The sequence below is a fragment of the Leptosomus discolor genome, chromosome 3 (assembly GCF_034619465.1).
Source record: "Leptosomus discolor isolate bLepDis1 chromosome 3, bLepDis1.hap2, whole genome shotgun sequence".
Classification (NCBI taxonomy): Eukaryota; Metazoa; Chordata; class Aves; order Leptosomiformes; family Leptosomidae; genus Leptosomus; species Leptosomus discolor.
Window position 1 is genome coordinate 83,151,332 of NC_141393.1, and position 21,202 is coordinate 83,172,533.

General features: G+C 39.9%; 1 protein-coding gene across 1 annotated transcript in view; it reads right to left on the bottom strand.

The window, feature by feature from the left end:
• PRKACB (protein kinase cAMP-activated catalytic subunit beta) overlaps positions 1-4,893 on the bottom strand; it is a 35,962-nt gene extending 31,069 nt beyond the window's left edge. The window contains exon 1 of the mRNA XM_009950525.2: positions 4,707-4,893. Within this exon, the coding sequence (XP_009948827.2) occupies positions 4,707-4,893 (187 nt within the window). The remainder of the gene's footprint in view (positions 1-4,706) is intronic.
• Positions 4,894-21,202: the final 16,309 nt, after the last annotated feature.

The window sequence follows — 21,202 nt, forward strand, 5'->3', positions numbered from 1 at the left end:
CACCGAGGAAACGACGGGCACGCTTTTCACTTCAGGGGAGATGACCTCAACACATTTGTATGAGAGAAGTATATATAAGCTGATATTAGATAAGGCAGTGGGATGACTCCTCCCACTCTTTATCTCATGCCACGTACAAAAGTGAAACCTTCCTAAAAATGGTCCTTTAAATTTGCAGGATAAAGCAAACCCACACAGAGACAGACACAAACCCCACATACACGATGAACTGGGTTTTTTTCTTTTCAAGCCATCTCTGACCATTTCATGTCATTTTCCAAAGCTTCCAAAGCTATCTGCTTGAAACAAAAAGGCACCATTTCAGAAACTAACACATTTGGGCTTTTTGCACACAGTTTTCAAAGGATATATATTTCTAAGGAAATAAAGGTACTCAGTTTATATATTTAGATACAACTTCCAATAATATTCCAAGTAGGAATACAGTACTTCACAATTCCATTAAATTCAAAATGCCTCATAATAAGTAGTCACAGTGGTTTTGGAAAGCAAATACCTGCCTGCTAAGTTTACTAAATCTATTCTAGTATCTCATTTCAAATGAGACTCCCCTCCCCTACTTCCATGAATGACCGCAACTATTTTGCTATCCCATCGATTAGAAAGAATAAAAACCATAGAAGAATAAGCTGGTTCAGATGAAAAACAACAAAAGCCAGTTTAGAATTTTTAGGTGACGGTGATAATAATTTCAGATACACCCCGCTGATTGGTATCAATTCATATAAAATAATTCATTATGAGTGGCACAGCAAATTAAGTGAAAAGACACACAGATCATTCAATCCTAACATTTTCCAAATCAGATTCTATGGCTTAATGATTTATAACAGTTATTTCTAAAAGAAAGCTTTACAATAAAATTTCAAATACTAAATACCAGTTCTGCAAAGCAAAATGCTTAATAAAACCTGCAAATCTTTAAGACAGTAATTTTAAACAGAAACCCACAGTGAGTCCATCACAAAAACAAAGAGATCAGTAGTCAATGCAGCTATGCAGACAAGAAAGGGAAACCTGGTAGATTTTTCCTGCTTGTGAAGACAGAACAAAAAAAATAGTGTCAAAGGTAACAGAAAAGACTTACCATTCATGCTGAAAAGCTAGTTTTCAGAAACATATTGCTCCTAATATTAATCCAACAGTTGATGAAGTACGTTAATCTCTACCAAATCAGTGCTTCAATCTCTAAACACACTTACACGCTAACTGGAAAGGGAGAGCACACAGAAGCCAGAGAGCTGCTCTTCCTTATGAGCTCCTTGTGATGCAAAAAACTATGAAGCACAAGGTATCAGTAGTAAACCAAAATCAATATTCAGCACACGGGTATTGGGTTTTGCTCATTAACTACTTCTGTTCTGACCAGTGCTACCTATTCATGTCTAAAGCAACTCAAAATGGCAGGGGGGAAAAAAAAGCATGCAAACACCAGGAGGTTTTAAGATGTTCTCAATTATATCAAGCACTGGTTGTTTCCATGGCAACCTTAGACCAGAATTATCTGTTGACTTGTACCCAACTAGTAGTTATTCTAAAGCTTTAATCAATTCACACAATGTTCTGTACATTATTTCATATTTCACGTGTGTTTTTCTCTACACACATACATATATATATAGTAATTATACAGCTAAATCTCTGTAAGTCATTCCAGGGTATTTGAAAGTCATATACCGATATTACTCTGAATCAGTCGGAGACCAAATAATATTCCTTTGCCTATTCACCACCCATCCATTTGCAATTCAGAGACTATGATGAGGACAGAAAGATGCACTAGTGGTGACTCTCCTGACCATTTCAGTTACCCGAGTTGTTAATGTGTTCTCTTAACAGGCACAGATTTGGAAGATGTTTGTGTCAGTTCGAGAACAAAAGATTCACACTGCTCTTACTGTCTCTACATTCAAAACCAAGCATTCTCCTCTCCTTTCCCATTTCTAGCCTTCAAAGAGCAACAAGCAATTAAGAAAACAAAACAAAAATGCAAATGCAGGCTCCATACGGCTGCAAGGGGTCAGAGTCAAGGTGTGCAAACGCAGCATGAAGTACACTGTTCTGATGACTACCATCACACCCCCCTCACCCTTTGGCTGTGCAGCACAACCGACCTGGTGACCAGCTCGGGCCGTGCGGTCACACGTGCGCCGAGTCAGCTCTCCTGGGTTCTGAGGAGTTTACAACACCCATTCGTTTCATGCATCACCCAAGAATCCAAGGCACGTTAGAAAAACTGTATGGGTTTTTTTTACATATCAAAATAATGAAGCAAATATGTTAAATTTCAAAATCAACCACTGAAAAACCCCTAAGGCTTAGACCACGTGGCAAATTACTTGAACCCGCAACACCAGACGACTGACAACACAAACAAAAAGTCCACCCAAGAAGCAGCAGCTCCTGCCCCTTCAGCAAACCCATCGCTTCAGCAGCAACTGCCTGTAAAAGGACACACATAGAAACAGTATTTCGTTAAAGCAAAGGTATAAATATATTAACTTCCTTTTCAAATGGATTCTCCTCAAACCCAAAGCAACAAAAATTCTAAGTTGTCACTTTCCAAACTTTTTTCAGGAATTAGAGTGCTTTTGCCTCAAACTTCAGGAGTCATTCACACTGCCCGCTACGTAGCTTCGCCTAAAACCTCACACCAACATACCGCAAGTTGCAGCGATAGGGGCAGAAGAGTTGAGAATGTTGAAATATCCGCACAAGACAAACACCAGCGTGTTTCTAAACCCCACTTACTCATTCAGCTACCCGTGAAATTAATCTATGACTCGAATTCAGTGACCCCATGCAATTCTGTGCCACTGAACTCCCAGGTAAAAAAAAAAAACAAAACCAAAACAAAACCCAAACCAAACAACAACCCCCCGCCATTTCCCTTTCATTTTTCACAAAGAATTTTCACAGATGATGTGGTTTTCTGAAGATATAATTAGGAGCCAGTAGCAGACAGAAATACTCCTTCCACTGTACTCCTCATCTTTCCTCTCTCCCCCCTTTGGCTACAGTGGCAGTGAAATGAGAATCCTGAAACGTACACTTAGTCCATGTGTACCTAGAGTATTTTTATTTATTATTAAAAACCCATAAATTACAAATTGAGAGTGAAGGCTCAGGATAAAGATTCAGAATTTCACCCCGAAACCAAAGCTACATAATTAACCACCATTCAGCTACCAGCTCACTAACTTTGGCTCAGGAAGACTGCATGCAACGACTGTGCTTAATGACGACTTAAAATAGCATTTGTGGAACTGCCATTTTCACCATGTTTATCACCAAGAGACACGACAGTCCATTTCCTCATCAAGCATGTCAACGAGGAAGCCTGCTTTAAATAGAGGGCAAAAAAAATAGTAGAGACTTGTACACAAACAGGTCACAATTTGTAAGTGTCAGTAGGTCAATACCATTTTTTTTTCTTTGTATTATATAAACAAAAATGCTTCAGGGTTATTTTTTTCAAATGGTTATTTACATAAAAAAAGAGCTTCTACATAAACACAAGTATGCATCTATTTTTACCAAGCCGAAAATATTTTGGAGAAGTGGAAGCTCAGAATTTATGCAATTTCATCATTTATCTTCCCAACAAAACTAGTCGATAATTTCCCATCCCATTTGGAAGACCTAGATTTAATCTATTTTAGCTCAATGCATTGACACCTTTTTGTTTCCACGTTTACTGTTTGTCCTCCGAGAACAGACTCACTCCCTACTCTTCATAATATTTTAAATTGCAAGCAGGGAGATGTATAAACACTAATTTTTTTCATGGTAACACTGTGATGCTACGCATTTCCAATAAGGCCTATTTTCAACAGAAATAATTGTGCTATCTCAAATCCATCAATGAATCTGAAATCTGGAACAAAATTATCATCCATTACCACATTGTAATGTTTTAAAATGAGTATTTCACCACAGAGACAATTGCTTTGCAAAATAATGCGGGGCTTTAAAAGAAAAAAAAAAAAAAAAAAGGAAATCAAATGTCAATTTACTTACATTGTGGTGTTTTTTGAAATCTCTCACTTTTATTACCCAAAATGCAATCATGAAAAGTTTTAGTCCATACAAATAATACTGTAAACTGTCAACTAATTAAGAAATTAAAGCTAATGATAGTCAGCATTCCCACGCTAAATAAACATGCAATAGTTAAAACCAAACACAATTTTATATGGTTTACCACTGCACAGAGCGTTCTGATGTATATATCCTTAAAATAAAATGATGAATGATAAAAAGCCCTATAATTAGAAGTTTAACCTGCGCAGCAATGCCTGCCTGTTCCAAAAAGTTTAAACACTACCATCTTCAATAAGTTTTCTAGTTCTGCTGAACTAGCTGATTTAATTTGAAAATAAAGGAAGTCATTTAGAAGTCAAAATTGGGGTGGGGGCTTGCCAAAACAAGTCAACTGTGCTTTAAGAAGGGACGAGGGCTACATTCTCCCGCCGCTACCAGTCCATGAACCAGGCCCCCATCTCCCCCTGCCTGATGCAATTCGCTGTTCTTCAAATTAATACCTTTAGGTAATGAAGTGTAAAATTGTCCCCGGAACGTATCACAGACCAGCGCTCACGTTTGCTTACAAACACGCCAGTTCTTCACTTACTAGGCCAGCTGAAGAGCGAGGATCTAGCAAACAAAGCAAACCCCCTACTTACTTGATCTGTCCCATAGGACAGCCAGCTCAGAGCAGGGCTGGCTCTCGCTTTCCAGAGCCGCCCTCTGGTCGTGCGCGCCGCTCTTGGAGTGCCTGTGGAAGAGGCGACTAGCGAACCCTTCCAGCCTCTGCAGCGCGGTGGCCGTCCCCGGGCACTGGTGACAAGGTACCTCCTTCTGCGCTGCCATCGATACACGCCGGCGACTTTTACACGAGCGAAAGAGAAAATATCTGGAGGGAGCTGGACAACCCAGAGCCACTAAGAGCTGTGCATGTGTCAAGCTTCCTGTATGCAGTGTTTTCCAACCACTACTCTCTTCTACTTCCTGTTAAGAAAAGCTCTATAACGTACTGGTTTATACTCCTCAAGGTCTCTTCATGTCAACCAAAAAGGGCTGTGTTTTGGTTTTTATTATAAAAGCGCAGTAATTGCTCTAGCATGTGTTTTCACAGCTTTATGATGCACCACACTTTACATTGAAATATACTTTTTATGTTAAAATACTATAAACAACTCGTTCAGAAGCAAAGATCAGAAGGCAGATATATTTTTTTTTAATTTACCACAACCACGTGCAAAAAAAAATAAAAAAGTGACTACTCTGCAGTTCTTCCCCTGCTATTAAGATGGAGAACTACCATCATCACAGCAACCATCACTAGCTGTAATCTAATCATCAGTAATCTCATGGTTTCAACTAAACAACTTTCTAAGCAAGGTTACCTGCAAAACCTACTGAATAAACTGTTCTTTCATTATTGAGGGGGGAAAAAAAGGTATTATTTTCCCTCCTTTGAGCAAAATCAGACTGAAGCAGTTGAACTCTAACATGTGTACAAAGACGACTGCGTTATGCTCATCCAAACTGGGTTCTACTTACTCTAAGAATGAACCAAATGCACTTAACTTTTTCAGGAATGAAGTACCAGGACAGATCCTTATCTAGCTGCGTGCTCGCTCTCCCAGCCCCAGAAGCAGCTGGAAGGAGAGTCACAAAGTCACGGTCACCAGCTCTCGACATCGCTTTCGTAAAGGCTTTGCGTGCAACTCTACCGGCATTGAGCAAGAAAGTTTTTTCATTCACTAGAAGTTTGAGTATTTTCAACTGTAGAGTAAGTCTAGAAAGCAGCATTTTTAACGGTGCAAAACAGGGAAAATAAATCGAAAGCTGTATTTAATATTAAATTCTATTAACTTGCAAATTACACGATTTTGCATGCTTACAACGGGTAACGCTGAACACCCATTTTTGTGAAAATGGAAACAGATACGTTCGGCAGGTTTCCCAGTATATCCTCTGCACGTACAAGATGTGGCTTCTCAAAAATTTAGGCTATTCTTAAGAAAGATTGAAATAACTTTCCCACAATCTGTCTCCTGTCTTACAGTCAACACGTGTTAAAGACATACCTCTCATTTTTCACCACCATACTTCTCGCTGAATAGTTTTCAAATGTCAGCAGATATCCATCCTTGGACATTACATAACCATTTCATAACCACTCTGTGCTTCAGGAAAAAAACCACACCAACCCGTGATGACAAACCGCCTATGATATTGATAAAACAACAAAAATGCCGAGGGACAGGCTTTACGGATTTGGCTACATTCCTCCTAACGGGCACATCTAGACTTCTTGTTACCGGCCTCAGTCAACACGACAGTTTAAATTTCCAGACTTTACACAAGGCACAGAAACACCCTTTACTTTCAGGCTCCAGATACAGTCTGGAAATGTAATTTCTTTCTCCAGCACCTGCTCAAAATTTGGAACCAACTGTCTAAACGCTTACATTTCACATAGCGGTTTGCTAATCTGGATGAGCACTTGCTATCTTGTTGGTGACCAGGCCGCTCTCCCCGGTCAGGGTCAGGTGCTGCAGCCTTCCCCGGATGCCAGCCCATCACAGGTCCTTTTCCACGTCACACCTTCCAGCCTTTCCCCTGCTTTGTCACCACATCAATGCTGAATTTTGTGACATCCCATCGGTTCAAGGCCCTGGTGTCAGAAACAAGAGCTAGTGAAGACCACGGGGATGCGTTTGCCTCACCAGCGGTCACAAAGAGGCAGAGGGGAGATACCCTGTGCCATACCATAACCAAACACTCGATGACAGAGTAATGCTCTGCCACCTTCCCTAAGAAACAGTTCAACAAGAACAAGATGCTTATTTCCCTGCCTGGTGAACTTCTGGGGGCTGGAAGAGCCCCTCTGGGATTGTACAGCTGTGCTCCCCTGTAGCTCACCGCAAGCCTCTGGGCATCCAGGGAATCCTTCCAAGAGACTATTCTTTCCTCCAACCTTGGCTGTTTTCCCCAGTAAACAAAGCCACCCAGTACGATGGCGTGCTCATCTCCTCTCGCTCCTCTCCCGTGGCTCTGAGCCTTTACATACTGTCATCTCTTTCACACAAGTCTTCAACGAAACTGTTTCGTTTCCCTGATCTGAAAGAGGATAATTTACAAAATTCACATCACTTCACATTACATAAGTTACAGTCTGCCAAGCCTCTGGAGTCAGTGGAGAGATACAGGAACCGTCAGAGAGCAACTCCACCCACCAAACCTCAGAGCTCTGAACGCACCCAAGTGACTAACCTGGACACTTGAATTAGGTGCCAAAAATAGGAAGCAGAAATATCCATCCCCTGAGATCACAGCAGTGAACCGGTTTAAGTGAAAACAGGTTCTCAAAAAGGGATTGTTAGAAGGTAAACTAACAGAAAACCTGGATTTGCCAAAATTTTACGAACTACTGCCAGCGAACACTGTTACACAAGTTCTTCTCCACATACAATATGTGAAAAGAAAGTACTGGTCATATTTTAAACAGATAGTAATACACTTGCCTAATCTAAGAAATTTTTGGCATTGATTGGCATTGCCCAATGATAATACAAAATGCTACACTGACTTTCTGTGAAGCCCACATCCCACGTGGACTTCAATGTCTTCAAATGAACTCCCACAAAAGGAACCTACCTCCTTTCACTTCATCTTACTGACATACTACTCTTCCAAATCTATGCAACATTAATTTATCCACAAGCTCCAACGTAGTATTTTACCACCCAAAGGCCCAATAGTCAACAACGGATGGTGCTTTATCAAAGGCAAAATTCTGTGGCTCTGCTCATTTTAGGATTTCCACTGGCTAGCCAGTCCTGCTTTTCCTTAGAACAGTTTGTAAATCTTTAAATACAATTAAAAACAGAGAGTTGCTTCAGTGTTTCTAACTGGTTTCTGAAAATTTCTGTTCTACAAGATAGAAGGAAGCTCCAACTTCTTCTTGCAGCCACAGTCAACACCGAAACGTTAAGAATTTCCTTTAGGCAGAAATTTTATTGTCACTAAATCCTAGCCACTAAATCTAGGCAATATTTTAAAATAGCCACAGAAGAAGGCTAACACTGTGGCCCTCTAATCTGAAAAACACACAAAACCATTTATACTTTTCCTGATGGCCAACACGGACCCTTGTGCGCGTTTCCCAGGGGCTGATGCCCGCGTATCTCTCTCAACCACAGGTAACAATGTACAGCACTAACCCAGCCACACACCCTTTCAGCTTCTGGCTGAAGAAGAATGAGGAATAATGTAGCTACATGGACAACTTCTTTTTAATAATCTCCGCTAAAATATCATTTCTCAGTTTCTAAGAAGCAATTCTACTCTACCAGCCAAGCCTTAAAAATTAAGGCTTAAGAAAGAGCACACCCTCCTTTCCTTGAAAAGCCTAGATGGTTCAGCAATGGCATGATTTGTACAGCCCTGCTTTAACTGAACACAGAAAAAATGCACACGTTATAATTTTAAAACATCTAAAATGTTTCCTAAGTAAATTTAGCATGAAATTCCCAAATTTTAAATAAGTACAAAATAGAAAACCATTAGGAACTACAGCACACCTATGGACCTGTGAAGTGTATTTAGTTTACTTTCAGGATCTAAGGCCGTACTTCTTGGTTTCACACACAGGACTGAAATTCCCTCACCCTGTCAAAACTGGGAATGTCTCCTCTAGTGTTTAACAAAGGTTAACGATGAGTATCTTGCAAGCAAAAACATACAGGACTTTAAGACAATGAACTGTATTCCTTGACAGGACCTTGAAAAATGGCTCCACGATGCAAAATAAATTTCAGCTCACCTACAGCGCACTAAAATTTAGGTCTTAATTCCAAATCTGGAAACCTATTATTCTCCTGGTTACCTACGAAGCTGAGTCTCACTCTGCCTCTTTATGCACGTTCTACTTCTCTTCAAGGGCTAAATGAAAATATTCTTTTCTATTTTCTTATTTTAAACATTTAAACTTAGTATTTCTCCTTTTCAGCACTTTTTCATCCGCAAGTAAAAAAGACATACTCTGACACTTTCTGCATATTTATTTTGTTTGGAATCTGTGGAAAAAGAACTTAAAGAAACCTTATAAATGAATAATAAAAAGCTTTTTTTCTAGAGGTTAAAGGCAGTTTACTTATTTGCTTTAAAAATTGATGGCTTGATAAAGCACATCTCTTCCTTTATGCATCAGTTATTTCAACAATGGAAGTCCAACTTTAGTATTTATTATTTATTACAAAAGGAATGAGCAATTATTTGATACAAAGTATTAGTGAGGGTTCCCCCATTTTCAAAAGCTTGAGGATCTTGCTGAATTTAGCAGGTCTCGTATTGACCAACAAAATATTTGTAAGTTGAAAGACGCAGCCAACACATTTAAGGAAATCATTTGTCTAATTTTGAATCAGAAAATACAAAAGTTTCTAAGCATTTACAAACTAAGGAACCTAAAGTATACCGTGCTATAAGCCTGAGGAAATATTTTTCTAGTTGCTATATGAAGCTTGAGAGAAAAGGACATAAAACAAAGTATACAGATAGCCATTTCATAACCAAAAGAACATTTTCATCAGAAATTATGTAATTGAACATGATCCATTTTGAGTCTTGCCAAGCATGCATATTTCAGAAAGAATTATGGGTAGAAATGAGGCAGAAAAAGGCTTCCTGAAGACGCAGATGTATTTTGATTTTTCACTATACGTCCAGCACTACGCCACTAGCTTGCATTTCTTCTCCAACACACAGAAGGAAGAGCAGTATTTGCTAATACCCTACAGATTTAATCGTTTTCCGTTACCAAAGATTTTTCAAAAGGTGTATCAACAAAACAAACACCACCAGTAATTTCACAGTTTAATAAAACACAAGTAAGTCAACCCGTGTACCTTTCTGGGTACGTTTTCTCTAAAAAGGTTAACCCTTCCTAGAGAGCCCCTGCGAGAGCAGTACTACGGCTGGGACTGCAGCACTTCTATAAATAGGCCTGCCAAGAGGAAGTTGTTGCTATGGAAATGCTGGTCATATTTCTATTTTGACTCAGTAGACCTCTACTGGCATCTACTGTCCACAGGCTTAATTGCAGCAGACATCATACCGTCATCTCTCTTCAGGAAGCAGAAGTTAAGGCTCCCATGGTCCAACAGCATGGTTTATTCTCTACCCATGATGATCCCAAAGGAATTGAAAAAATAACTAAGAAGCAGGAGGGAAGTCAAGCGCTCCTTGTATTCAGCATCTGATTTTTCACATGCAAGCTAAAAGCTCTCAGCTTTCTTAGCAGTTTTCTTATCAAGAGAAAAACAAAAGCTTTTGATCCATTCCATGTACAACAAAGTGTACTGTAGATTAATAATGAGCATTAATGAGTTATCCATCACAGCGAGTAACAAAGTTCCTGAATGACAAGAAACACACTAAGAAAAACTTGGACGTTTTGCTCAATATCTGACTGGGTTGAAGGAGAAGCTACCTGCCAGAATTCTGGCCCATCTCCCATCAGAACAACGCTGCTGAAGATCCATCTCTCTCACAGAAACAGCAAAGGCTCCTGCAGGTAAGCAGCTGCTGTGGAGGTGAGCTTGGCTACAGAAAGCTCCAGGCTGATGAGCTCAACCTTTTCTAGAATCTGCAGGTTTGGGCTATCCTTCCTCAGCTGAGCCTCTTAGTTCTATTAAGGAACTGCCCCATAAGAAGCACATTTACATTTGAGGACCACGGCTCAGGAAAAATAAATCATTACGTGTCCTGAGTCAAGAGTGCCTCGCATACCGAATGGTAATGAAACCTGAGAGATGTGGGGTCACACCTAGAGTTAGTTCTTGATACGGGATAATGGGAGGGAGTGAGAGAAAGGACACTAGTAAAACGCTCACCAAAACTGAAGTCCTGTAGATAAAAACTCTTTACTATAGTAGCAGCTACACTCTACTACCAGATCCTGTGTTGTACAGTAAAAGACCAGAACGATAAATACTAGAGTAACCAGAATCCTGTCAGGACCTCTTTCAGGAAGCCTGCCTGCATTTTAAATCACCAGCACATTCTCTGGAGGAAAACAACAAAATAGAACAAAAACAACTGACTCCACTTCGAGCTAAATATTTCAAAGTAATACTTTTGTTTTCCTCCTAAACTGGAGTGTTCCCCGATTATACGACATTTAGGTCCAAGTAGGAAAATATTCAAGCAAGAAAGAAACCAAAATCAGAGTTACTTCATCGGAAGGGATCGTGCCTCTCCCAAGAATGAAAGGCTGAGGAATGCAAATCAGAATACAGTAAGGTATGGTCTGAAGTACAAAACCTTTGGCCACGTGCTGCGGAGATGCGTGCGCCTCTGCTTGTACCAGAAGCAGATCATGTATTCCTGTGCCTTACCACTAGACTACAGACTGCCCTGGGGGGTCCTGGTCCCCCCACTCCTACCAGCCCGCCCAGCTTCAGGCACTCTACAAAAGAGGGGAAAGACTGGATTCGTACAGATACAACACTACCCTCCACAGCAGCTAGAGTGGAAAATTGGCATGAAATGCCCCGAAGCAGAGGGGTTGCTGCTGGCCCAGAGGCAAGAGGCTGTAGAACGTGCGAGAGGGCATTTCAAAGTCTGTCAAACGCTCCTACCACATGCTGGGCTAAGTAGGCAGTATCCCAGGGGCAGGAGCTTGCCTTAAAACCGAGCCAGCAGCAGCACAGCTCAGGCAACAGGATTTCTCTAGATATTGAAGTCAATTACATTGGGTTTACAGAATTTACGTTAGTCTGCACTTAAATGGAGTAACAAATGCCATCTGCTGGTTTGCGACCAAAGTGTGAGGTACGAAAACTCTAATACCAAACAGTGAGTTTTACAAGTACTCAGTCAGTCATCTCTAATGGGTTGCATAAACACAACTAATACCTCGGATTTTTTAAAGGGGAAATAATTCACACACCACCTTCCAAATTACTGGCCATTTTTCTTAGTGAGGGAGCAGCAAAGTGCACAGATCATATTTTCTTCCCCTCTCTCTGATGGGTTTTCATTTACAAATTATCATTTATAGCCAGTTTGCTTCACGTAAGGTTAATTTATTTATTAGCACTCTGGATATATACAAATACTATTTAAGAATATAACAAATAATTTACCAAGTTAAAAAAACAAAAAAAAAGACACTTCAAATGAAACATTTCCCTTTTCCTACTTATGAAATGTGTTTTCCAGCTACCAGAGTAAGCAAACAGGCACTTCACTTCCCAGTCTGTAGTGTCCTTCGGCATTCCCAAGCGTCACTCTACAATAATGGCCGAAACAACTAAAGCTCAGATGGGTATCTGGAAATTGAGAAAACTTTTTATTGCAAGATGCCATTGCCATTAGGCAAAATGGTCAGAAGACCTCTCTTTCACTTTTACACTTACTAGGAATGAGAGAACTACATGACTACAAATATATTTATTTGAATATTTGTTTAAAGCACAGGAAGGCAGAAAGCACTTTCCAGGACAGAAACATGACAAGACTAAATGCATAGCTGTTTCTTTTCTTTTTCTTAATGGAAACCTGTCAAGATGCTGTTTCACTTGACTTTTATTAATATAAGTAAAGACAATTTTAATAATAATTAAGAATTCATAGAACAAAATTCTGAAAGTTGCTATATAAATGTCTTTATTCACAACACAGAACTCCGAGAAAAGCTTCAGAAGCAAGTACGGATAAAATACACCGTTACTTGTAGCTCTCTGAGCGAAACCCAAACGACTCGCATGGCACGCCAGCTCAGCCTGCAGAACGAAGGACAGCAGAGAAGAGACACCATTCCTTAATACTCTGTCCTCAAGCAGCCACAACCTTGCAATTGCATTTGCACTCTCAAAGCAAAATGATCACAGGTTTTGGGGTTTTTTTAATAAGATCAAAAGAAACTAGTGATGTCCTTCACCAGCTTACACCAAGTTACCAGCTGTGCTGAACATACAAATTTTGCTTAGCTTTAAGGGCAAAATCAGTGTTGGTAATATGTAACATCTTTATGCCATGAATTTCGACAACTCTGCATTTCGTCTAAAAATCAAGTATTTTCTTTCTAGTAATTTTCTCTTTCTGGCGAGCTCCACCATAGCTCACTCTATTAGCCTGCACAAAGAGTAAACCTTTTCCACAGTTCAACAATATTTAGATTGATCTTAAAATACTTCCTTTCTTGAATGTAACAAACTTTTAATTGACAAGTAAACTGACAGCAAATATTCTTGCAGTTATTTTTTAATTAGATACAAGAACACTCATTACTTGTATTTATCTTTAATTTGCTTTAAAGATAAATAGGAGCAAACAATAATTAGAAATAATTACAAATGCATCTGAAATTCACTGTTATTTCATGCTGCGAAATGCACTAAGAGCAGCTTCTCACAGTAGGTCACCTCAAGGCACTGAGAGTCAACCCCATTTTCTCCTCAGCAAGGACATTCCAAGATGGTTCTACACCACTGTTAGCCAAAAAACTCCCCAAACTCATATTCAAGCAAAATCTGACCATGCCATTACCTCTCCCTTTGCCTACTGAGCTAACGAGCACACTAACAGGCAATGAAATTTTTGCAACAGAGCTCCAACACATTTGATACTGAACAATATTAATGGTCAAAGTTTACTCTCCAACTTTCTTTCCACTAGTTTCTATTTCTGATACTTACAGAAATGAAGTGAGATGACAATGTAAGGCACCTCAACATTTACACATCTGTAACTCCATTCTCAGTCTCAGAAGCCAAGAGATCTCCCTGATAAGAAACGGTTGTCATAGACCCAAGAGCTTTGAGAGTCTTGCTCTGACCTTCCACAGATTCACTATAAATTGCTTCAGCTCATTATGTGATGACTATGTAGGAAAGCAAGCCAAGAAAAAATGAGTACCTGTTCAAAGACAGGATTTTTGCTTGGTTTTGAGACGCCACTGGTATTGCTTTTGATTTGTCCTAATCACAGAATGGTTTGGGTTGGAAGGGACCTTCAAGATCATTTGGTTCCAACCCCTTGCCACGGGCAGGGACACCTTCCACCAGACCAGGTTGCTCCCAGCCCCATCCAGCCTGGCCTTGAGCCCTGCCAGGGAGGGGGCAGCCACGGCTGCTCTGGGCAACTCCTGCCAGTGTCTCACCACCCTCACTGTGAAGAGTTTCTCTTAATATCTCATCTAAATCTCCCCTTTTTCACTTTGAAACCGTTTCCCCTCATCCCATCACCACACCCCCTGATCTGGAGTCCCCCCCACCTTCCCTGCAGCCCCCTTTCAGCACTGGAAGCCGCTCTAAGGTCTCCCTGGAGCCTTCTCCTCTCCAGGCTGAACACTCCCAGCTCCCTCAGCCTGTCCTCACAGGGGAGCTGCTCCAGCCCCCTGAGCACCTTCATGACTGTGGGGTGGGAAGAGGAACTCTTGCAAAGAAAACCCAGCCCAAACCACACAGAGGAAACCTACACAGCTTAGAATTTGAAAATGGCGACAAACGTCCGAATATTTTCATCCTTAAATGAGATCTCTTTTTGCCAAAACGCCTGGAGTTGCAGAAATGGGCACATCTGACATATCCGACAGCTTCACCGCACACCTCCGCTGCAGACTGCGCACAGGGAAAACAGAAAATCTGCCTACGCAGGCTTTACCGTTTGGGGGGTTCCCACTAATAACCGGGAATGCTACCCTTAATCTTGCAGTGATATGGCCATCCTATCCATGGTTACTACTTAAAAAATGCTTTGAATATTCCTATTTTTGAATAGGTAAAGTCTACCTTAAGACAACAATGTGCAGGCCCTTCTAATTTCTGGGAAAGAAAAAATTGCTCTTATTTGGCAGAGCTGGAAGATGTTCTGTCTTGAATTTGTTATCTTAATTTACCTGAACTACTTTTGAGAAAAATGCCTAAAATTTTGTAACTAGCCGGAGGCTTCTTTTCCTCCTCCTGGAAGAACAAACATGTTTCGCTTAGAGCTGGTCTCAGATGCTCATAACTTTTCCTAACAACTTCAATACAGAGTTGTTATTTCTGGGAGTCACATGGCATGTGGGAAGATTCTGGTTTTCTTCCAATTCTTCTCAAGTTAAACTAGACCCCAGAGAACTGCCAAAATGAGGTACCAGTTGCAATACACTGGGCAAATTTTTATACTTATTTCCACTATGAGATTCCGGCACTCTTGGGGGGGTGGTGGGGGTGGGAGGAAACACATGGCATCCCATTTAAGTGAAATATCAAAATAATGAACTCCGTAATTGCAATTACTGAGCCCTCTTCTCACCATTCCTGTACGACAGAAAAAAGCCAAATACTTAAATTACGCAGAAATGCAAGCTTAAATGAATAATTATCGGAAGTAAAGGACTGCTCATGTGCGAACAGGTAACCTACTTTGACATTTCTGTTCCTCTGCCTCTGTGAAGACAACACTTTCAGAAGAAAACATCAACTAATTTATCAGCCAAATAAGGCAAACGACGCATTAGTGTAATTTTTGAAAACACTGCTGGTACCCAACATTCCTGAAAAGTTGTGGAAGGTTAACAATGCTAATACTCTGTCTAACTCAACTCTGCATGGTTCCCGGGGGGTTTGGTGGGCATTCAGGATGTCAAGCACAGCCAAGTTCTGCTTGGTTTGAAATCTACACTTGAATTACCTTTTCACGTATGCCTTAAATCTGTGCAACCCCTACTATATCCACCGACGTAAAACACTACTTTGGCACACTGAACACAGTTTCTTACACAGCTTTTTAGAGGGTAGAATGAAGAGAGAGGTCCTGGAAAGCACATCAAAAAGGGAACATATTACTTCAGCCCTTAATGAACCAATTCTGAGCGTAACAAGGTGCTAAGGATGTGGCTGGGCTAAAATGGACATATGGAAAGACAGGTAGAAAGAGAAAGGAGGAAATGGACAGGAGGCCATGATGAAGAAAATTATTTGAACTAACTCAAATTGTGCTGCTCTACCCTTAGTTAAAACAAAAGCAGCACTAGAAGATTCATTACTCACGTGGATTTTGCTAAGAGTTTAACACCTGCTCACTTTTTGTCCTTTCTGGAGATTCACTTGTCACAACTACTGGATTAACTATATCTCTGTAGCCTCCTTATTATCTTCAGGTGTATGTTCATTAAGACCTCTGTCCATGAGCTAATTAAGAGCAGATTAAATACAACAGTAGCCCACACTCCATTAAAGATGACTGCTTCAATAACTAAATCACATCCACCAGCAACTGGACCAGTCTGCGTGCCGCACCGGCCGCTATGGAGAACAGTATTCCAAACCCAGGAAAAATACACTATATGGATGTCAACCTCTGAACGTATCTTACCTCCTTTCACGTAGGATAACCTAACTCAAACTCTAGGAACAGAGCAGCATACTCTTGTAGCTGAACAGCTGCACCACCAGTTCAGATTCAAGAATGGTTTTTATTAAAAGCACCTTGTTACTGTTCATCACCACCCTCCACCAAGGCTGTAGCATTTAAAATCGTATATAGTTCAACAATCCGTTATTTCACAGAATTAACAAAGACTTGGCAAACTGTCCACAAGCAAATACAAGATACCAAATTTGTTTCCACCTTCTCTTATGCTTGCTTCACACGCATTCACTTGGATGTAGCTCATTGAGTTCCTTCCTAACACTCTACCCAGCCTACACAGAAAAGATTTAGAAATCTAACCTAAAATCAGTTTCTCTTACTCCTTAATTACAACAACTTCAGCTAGAAGATCAAAGCTTTACACTTTGCTGGAAAACTTGCAGCCTCATAGCCATTCATGTTGAAAGAGAGTTTCTCTTCCTTCCTTCCTTCCTCCAAGGAAAAACACGTATAAAAACATATATACTCATCCTCAGAAAAAGAAAATAAAAGCCGATGTCCTAGGTACAAGTTTTGCTCTACTCAAAGCAACCAGGCCAAGGAATACAAATAAGCAAAGCAGAATTTCAGTAGGACTCCAAACGAAACCATAACTAACAACCCCAGCAACAAAACGCTGACAGTCACCTAGAATAGATATGAAAACAGCAGGGCAACACACTCGGTGTGAGCCTTTACATCTTCTCCTTGTTTATAAAGACAATTTCTTCTCAATACAATATTAAAAAAAAAATGTAACCCATGTTTCTTGGTAAATATTTTAACTCTGAACATCACATACGAGCAGCAGTATATGAATATATATGTTATGCAGTGGTTTTGAAGAGCAGAATCTCGGAGACACCCGGCTGGGACACAGCCACGGGGAAGCCAAGAGGCCACATCCTCACATCCCGTACGGACTGCAGTGGGGCCAAGCTGAGATGTTCTCTGCCTTTCTCCAAAGCATCTTTTGCACCCTTGGTTTTGCAATCAAATAGCTCTCTGATGTCATTTTGTCCCACATACTATACATTCAAATATTTTTCAGTTCAGCCTGGCTGCTCGATATGCCAAAATTTCTAATCACGTTTCATCTGTTTTCACTACTATAAGTGTAGCCTAAAAATAAATTGGTAGCCTGAAATTTAATACAAAACTAAGGCTTAAATATGGAAACAATTTCAAATAAAATGGACTGGTTTTTGTTTAAATTAAAAGTAACACTTATTTTAGTGTTTCATATGCTTAAATGGGCATCCTCAAGTTCAAATGTAGCTGTTGATTTTTTTTTTTTTGCATCAGCCAACAAAACGGATTAATATCAGACTTCTGACAGTAAACAATTTAAGTTGTCTGACATATTGCAGATTAAGAGAACAAAAAGTATACAGAAACAAAAGCCACATTTGATAAGGTCTGATACTTTTGTCCTAAGTCAAATAACCCCCAAATTAGGGCCTCCTAAGAAAATATCTTGATTCAAAAGAGTGAAATAGAACTTTTAAAGATGATATTTACACAGGCAACCTTGAGATTAAGCATTGATGCAACAGGCTGAAATACGAAAGCGAAAGGAAAGTGCTTTCTTCTTTGCTTACAAATAATGAGTGAGCTGTTAATACACAACTTAAAATCAAAATATTTTCCCATTCCCTGCCATGAAGTGCCCGCTTGAGGAACAACTATGACACAAATACAGGGAACATATGATATTAGAACTCACTAGAATGCCTCTGACAGTCAGTGAAAAATAAAAATTTCCCAACAGACAGGGTCAGGGGGAGGAAAGGGGGGAAAAAAAAGCAGAGGAAGGAGTAACAGGCACGGAATTGAGTCCTGATGCAAGACTGCATTAGGGATTGGATTTTGAGTGTAAGGTATAGAGCAAGAAAACGCATTTTAACCAGTATTTTCCCAAACAATTAGAATGGTTCTATTCTCTGATGTTAAAAAAGTCAGATGCCAACTGTGGCCTCAATAAAAAACCAGACTCAGACAAAAAATGAGTGATGTTGTACAATGCAAGTCCCCTAGAGCACAGGCAAAATTCTTCTAGAGGAGGTCTGCCCTGTCGCTGTTCATGGAGAAGAAAAAAGCCTAACCCCTCACTGCCCTAATTTTTCAGCCATTTAAACTTAAAGGCCAACACTCCACGTCTATATACAATTCCCCCCTTAATTCTGTTTTACACATTAATTTGAGAAGGTCAAAGGACAAAAACTCATTCAACACAGTCTCATTATCTCAGCTCTTTTCATTTCAGTTCTCAAACTGAAATGAAAACCGAATTTAGTTACTGACTGCCAACTGTGCATAAACGAAAGACAAAACACCCACTTCTTTAATATTCTTCAATATTTTAGCAACTTCTGACTTAGCAATAGCTGAGTCAGGATAGGCATACCACACTACAGATACACTTTGGGCATGCTGAGGAAAAAGAATGCCTCAAACACTCGTGTCTGTTAAAGCCACTATCCTTAATTCATATCCGATGTTGCCACAGATACTCATGGAGACGTTCCATGTCGTAAAACTTAATGGCCGCAGCACCACTAACATGTTGATGTCTTTGTATGAGATAAAAAAAAAAAATAAAAAAAATCTGACCTTGGAGTGCTCTCTCTTCAGCCAGAGACAAGACTGCAGCACCAAGAGTGACTTCAGAAAACCCCCACAGCTATTTGGCTCGCAGGCGAAGCCATGAAAACATCCGCAGTCCGTCGTGGATTGTGTTTGCCGAAGTTTGTCACCTAAGGGTACTCCCCTGGATCCCAAATTATGATGCAGTTCAGACCGCAAAGATAATTAATGTTCCTTTATTATATTTTCTTAAATACTGGTATCACTTCTGTGGTGCTGCTTGTTGTTGGTATTTTTGTCGTTGTAACGCTCGGGCTGAATTGCTACAAGCAGCAGTTACACAAATTTACACTCAAAAGCCAAACTACAGTGAGTGTACAACACAACTGCATACTTGGGTGCAAGCACGGAACCAACCAGGTCAGGAACATTTCATCTGCTCTCATTAGATTTATCTGGCTTATTTGACAGCTACCTTTAATCAAGAAAAGAACAAATTTCTTCACTGCCTTGGAGATTCTCTTACTTTACTCATTTTCATGACTATGATAATTTGGTGAGGTGAGCTCCTGCTCCTAACATTTAACTTGGACCACATGTGGTGGAGATAAAGACATCTCAACTGACCATGACAAAAGAAATACTAACTTACACGTAACATTCGAGCCATGACTCGGTGATTACAGAGTAAGAAAGGTGAAGACTGTTTGCTTTCCATTAGACAATATATTTTTATTAAGAGGCATTTAATATGGTTTGAAAAAGCTTGTAACATACACACTGGGAAACAACTACGTCTTTGGTGCTAAATAGAAGTTCACAGACAAAACGGTTACAAAACAAAACACCACGATACAATTCTGAGCTCACGCCTCACAGCATACATCTCATTTTCCTTTGCAGTACCAGAAGAAGGGTTTACACAGTTCACCCGAGTTTTTATTTCAGGGTTTTTTTTTGATTAATAAACATAGAAGCCCTGAAACACAGCCAAAAAGCCCATGGATAACACAGGAGCCTATCAGGGGGCACTTCACCCAGAAATACACAGGAAACCTGCTCTGCGATAGAAGCCAAAAGTTTGCAAAGTACTTTCCCAGAGTCCATTTAGATTTAAAAATAGATTAGTAGTATTATGATACAGCAGTCACATGTGGTACATTTGATCTATTTTGAGCTAAAATTAATAAGCACTTTGAGAATGTGAAGTAAATTGATATACTAATTGCCATAAAATAAGGTATAGTTTTCTCTCCGTAACAGACTTGCCAATTTAAATGCCTGACTGGTGAAAAATGAAGATACACATTATTTTAAGTTACTAGAAGTGTTACTATAAGCCTACGGTAATTATAAGCAGTCACTTCACTGTACTGCTGGATGCCTAAATCCTCTAGAAAAGTTAACTGTTTAACAAATATTTGCAGTGAGTTGCCAGTTTTCAGATGAAAGGTGCTTAACAGTGCCAATTAATTCTAAAAAGCTAACCATTTTCCTAAAAGCTGTACTCTCCCTGACAGACGCTCAGAAATGGTTAAAAGCAAGCAGTAGGACCATTAAGCCTGATTGCATTGCCTCTGCCTTGTTTTTCTGGAACAGCACGATGGAGAAATAAGGATTTAGACAATCATATGACTCCCAAGTTTAACAGCCCAGATTTTCAGCGCATCAAGCCTAAGTAGGAAGGTCAACAAATACCGTGGTTTGACCTTGGCTACGAGCCAGATCGTATCTACAAACCATTTTCATACTGCGATACTAGAGCCTGACACATTTCGGTTATTCTTACCAAACACGGGCAGGTGGGCTTTTAACAGGGTTTTTAAGAGTACTTCTGAGTTTAGCAAAGCAGCTTCCTAACAGTTCTGGCTTATCCCCAGTACCGACTCCCTTCTCACGATCCCAAGCGTTCTTTGGTAAATTTGAGGTGATATCTACACAAACTAATGTCTTCTCAAAATTTTTAATAGATTCCTCCAACTCGAGCTTAAAAATAACGCTTTGCCACTGAAAAAGCTACTGTATCACCCTTTAGCTTTATTGTATCTTTGATAAATAATAAGCAGAAATTCAACTGACATCGGATAAAGTGAACTAATCCACTATCAACCTATTGTCATACTGATCATGAATATTTATGAATAAAAACAATAACTGACTAGTAAAGGTTTCCGCTCTT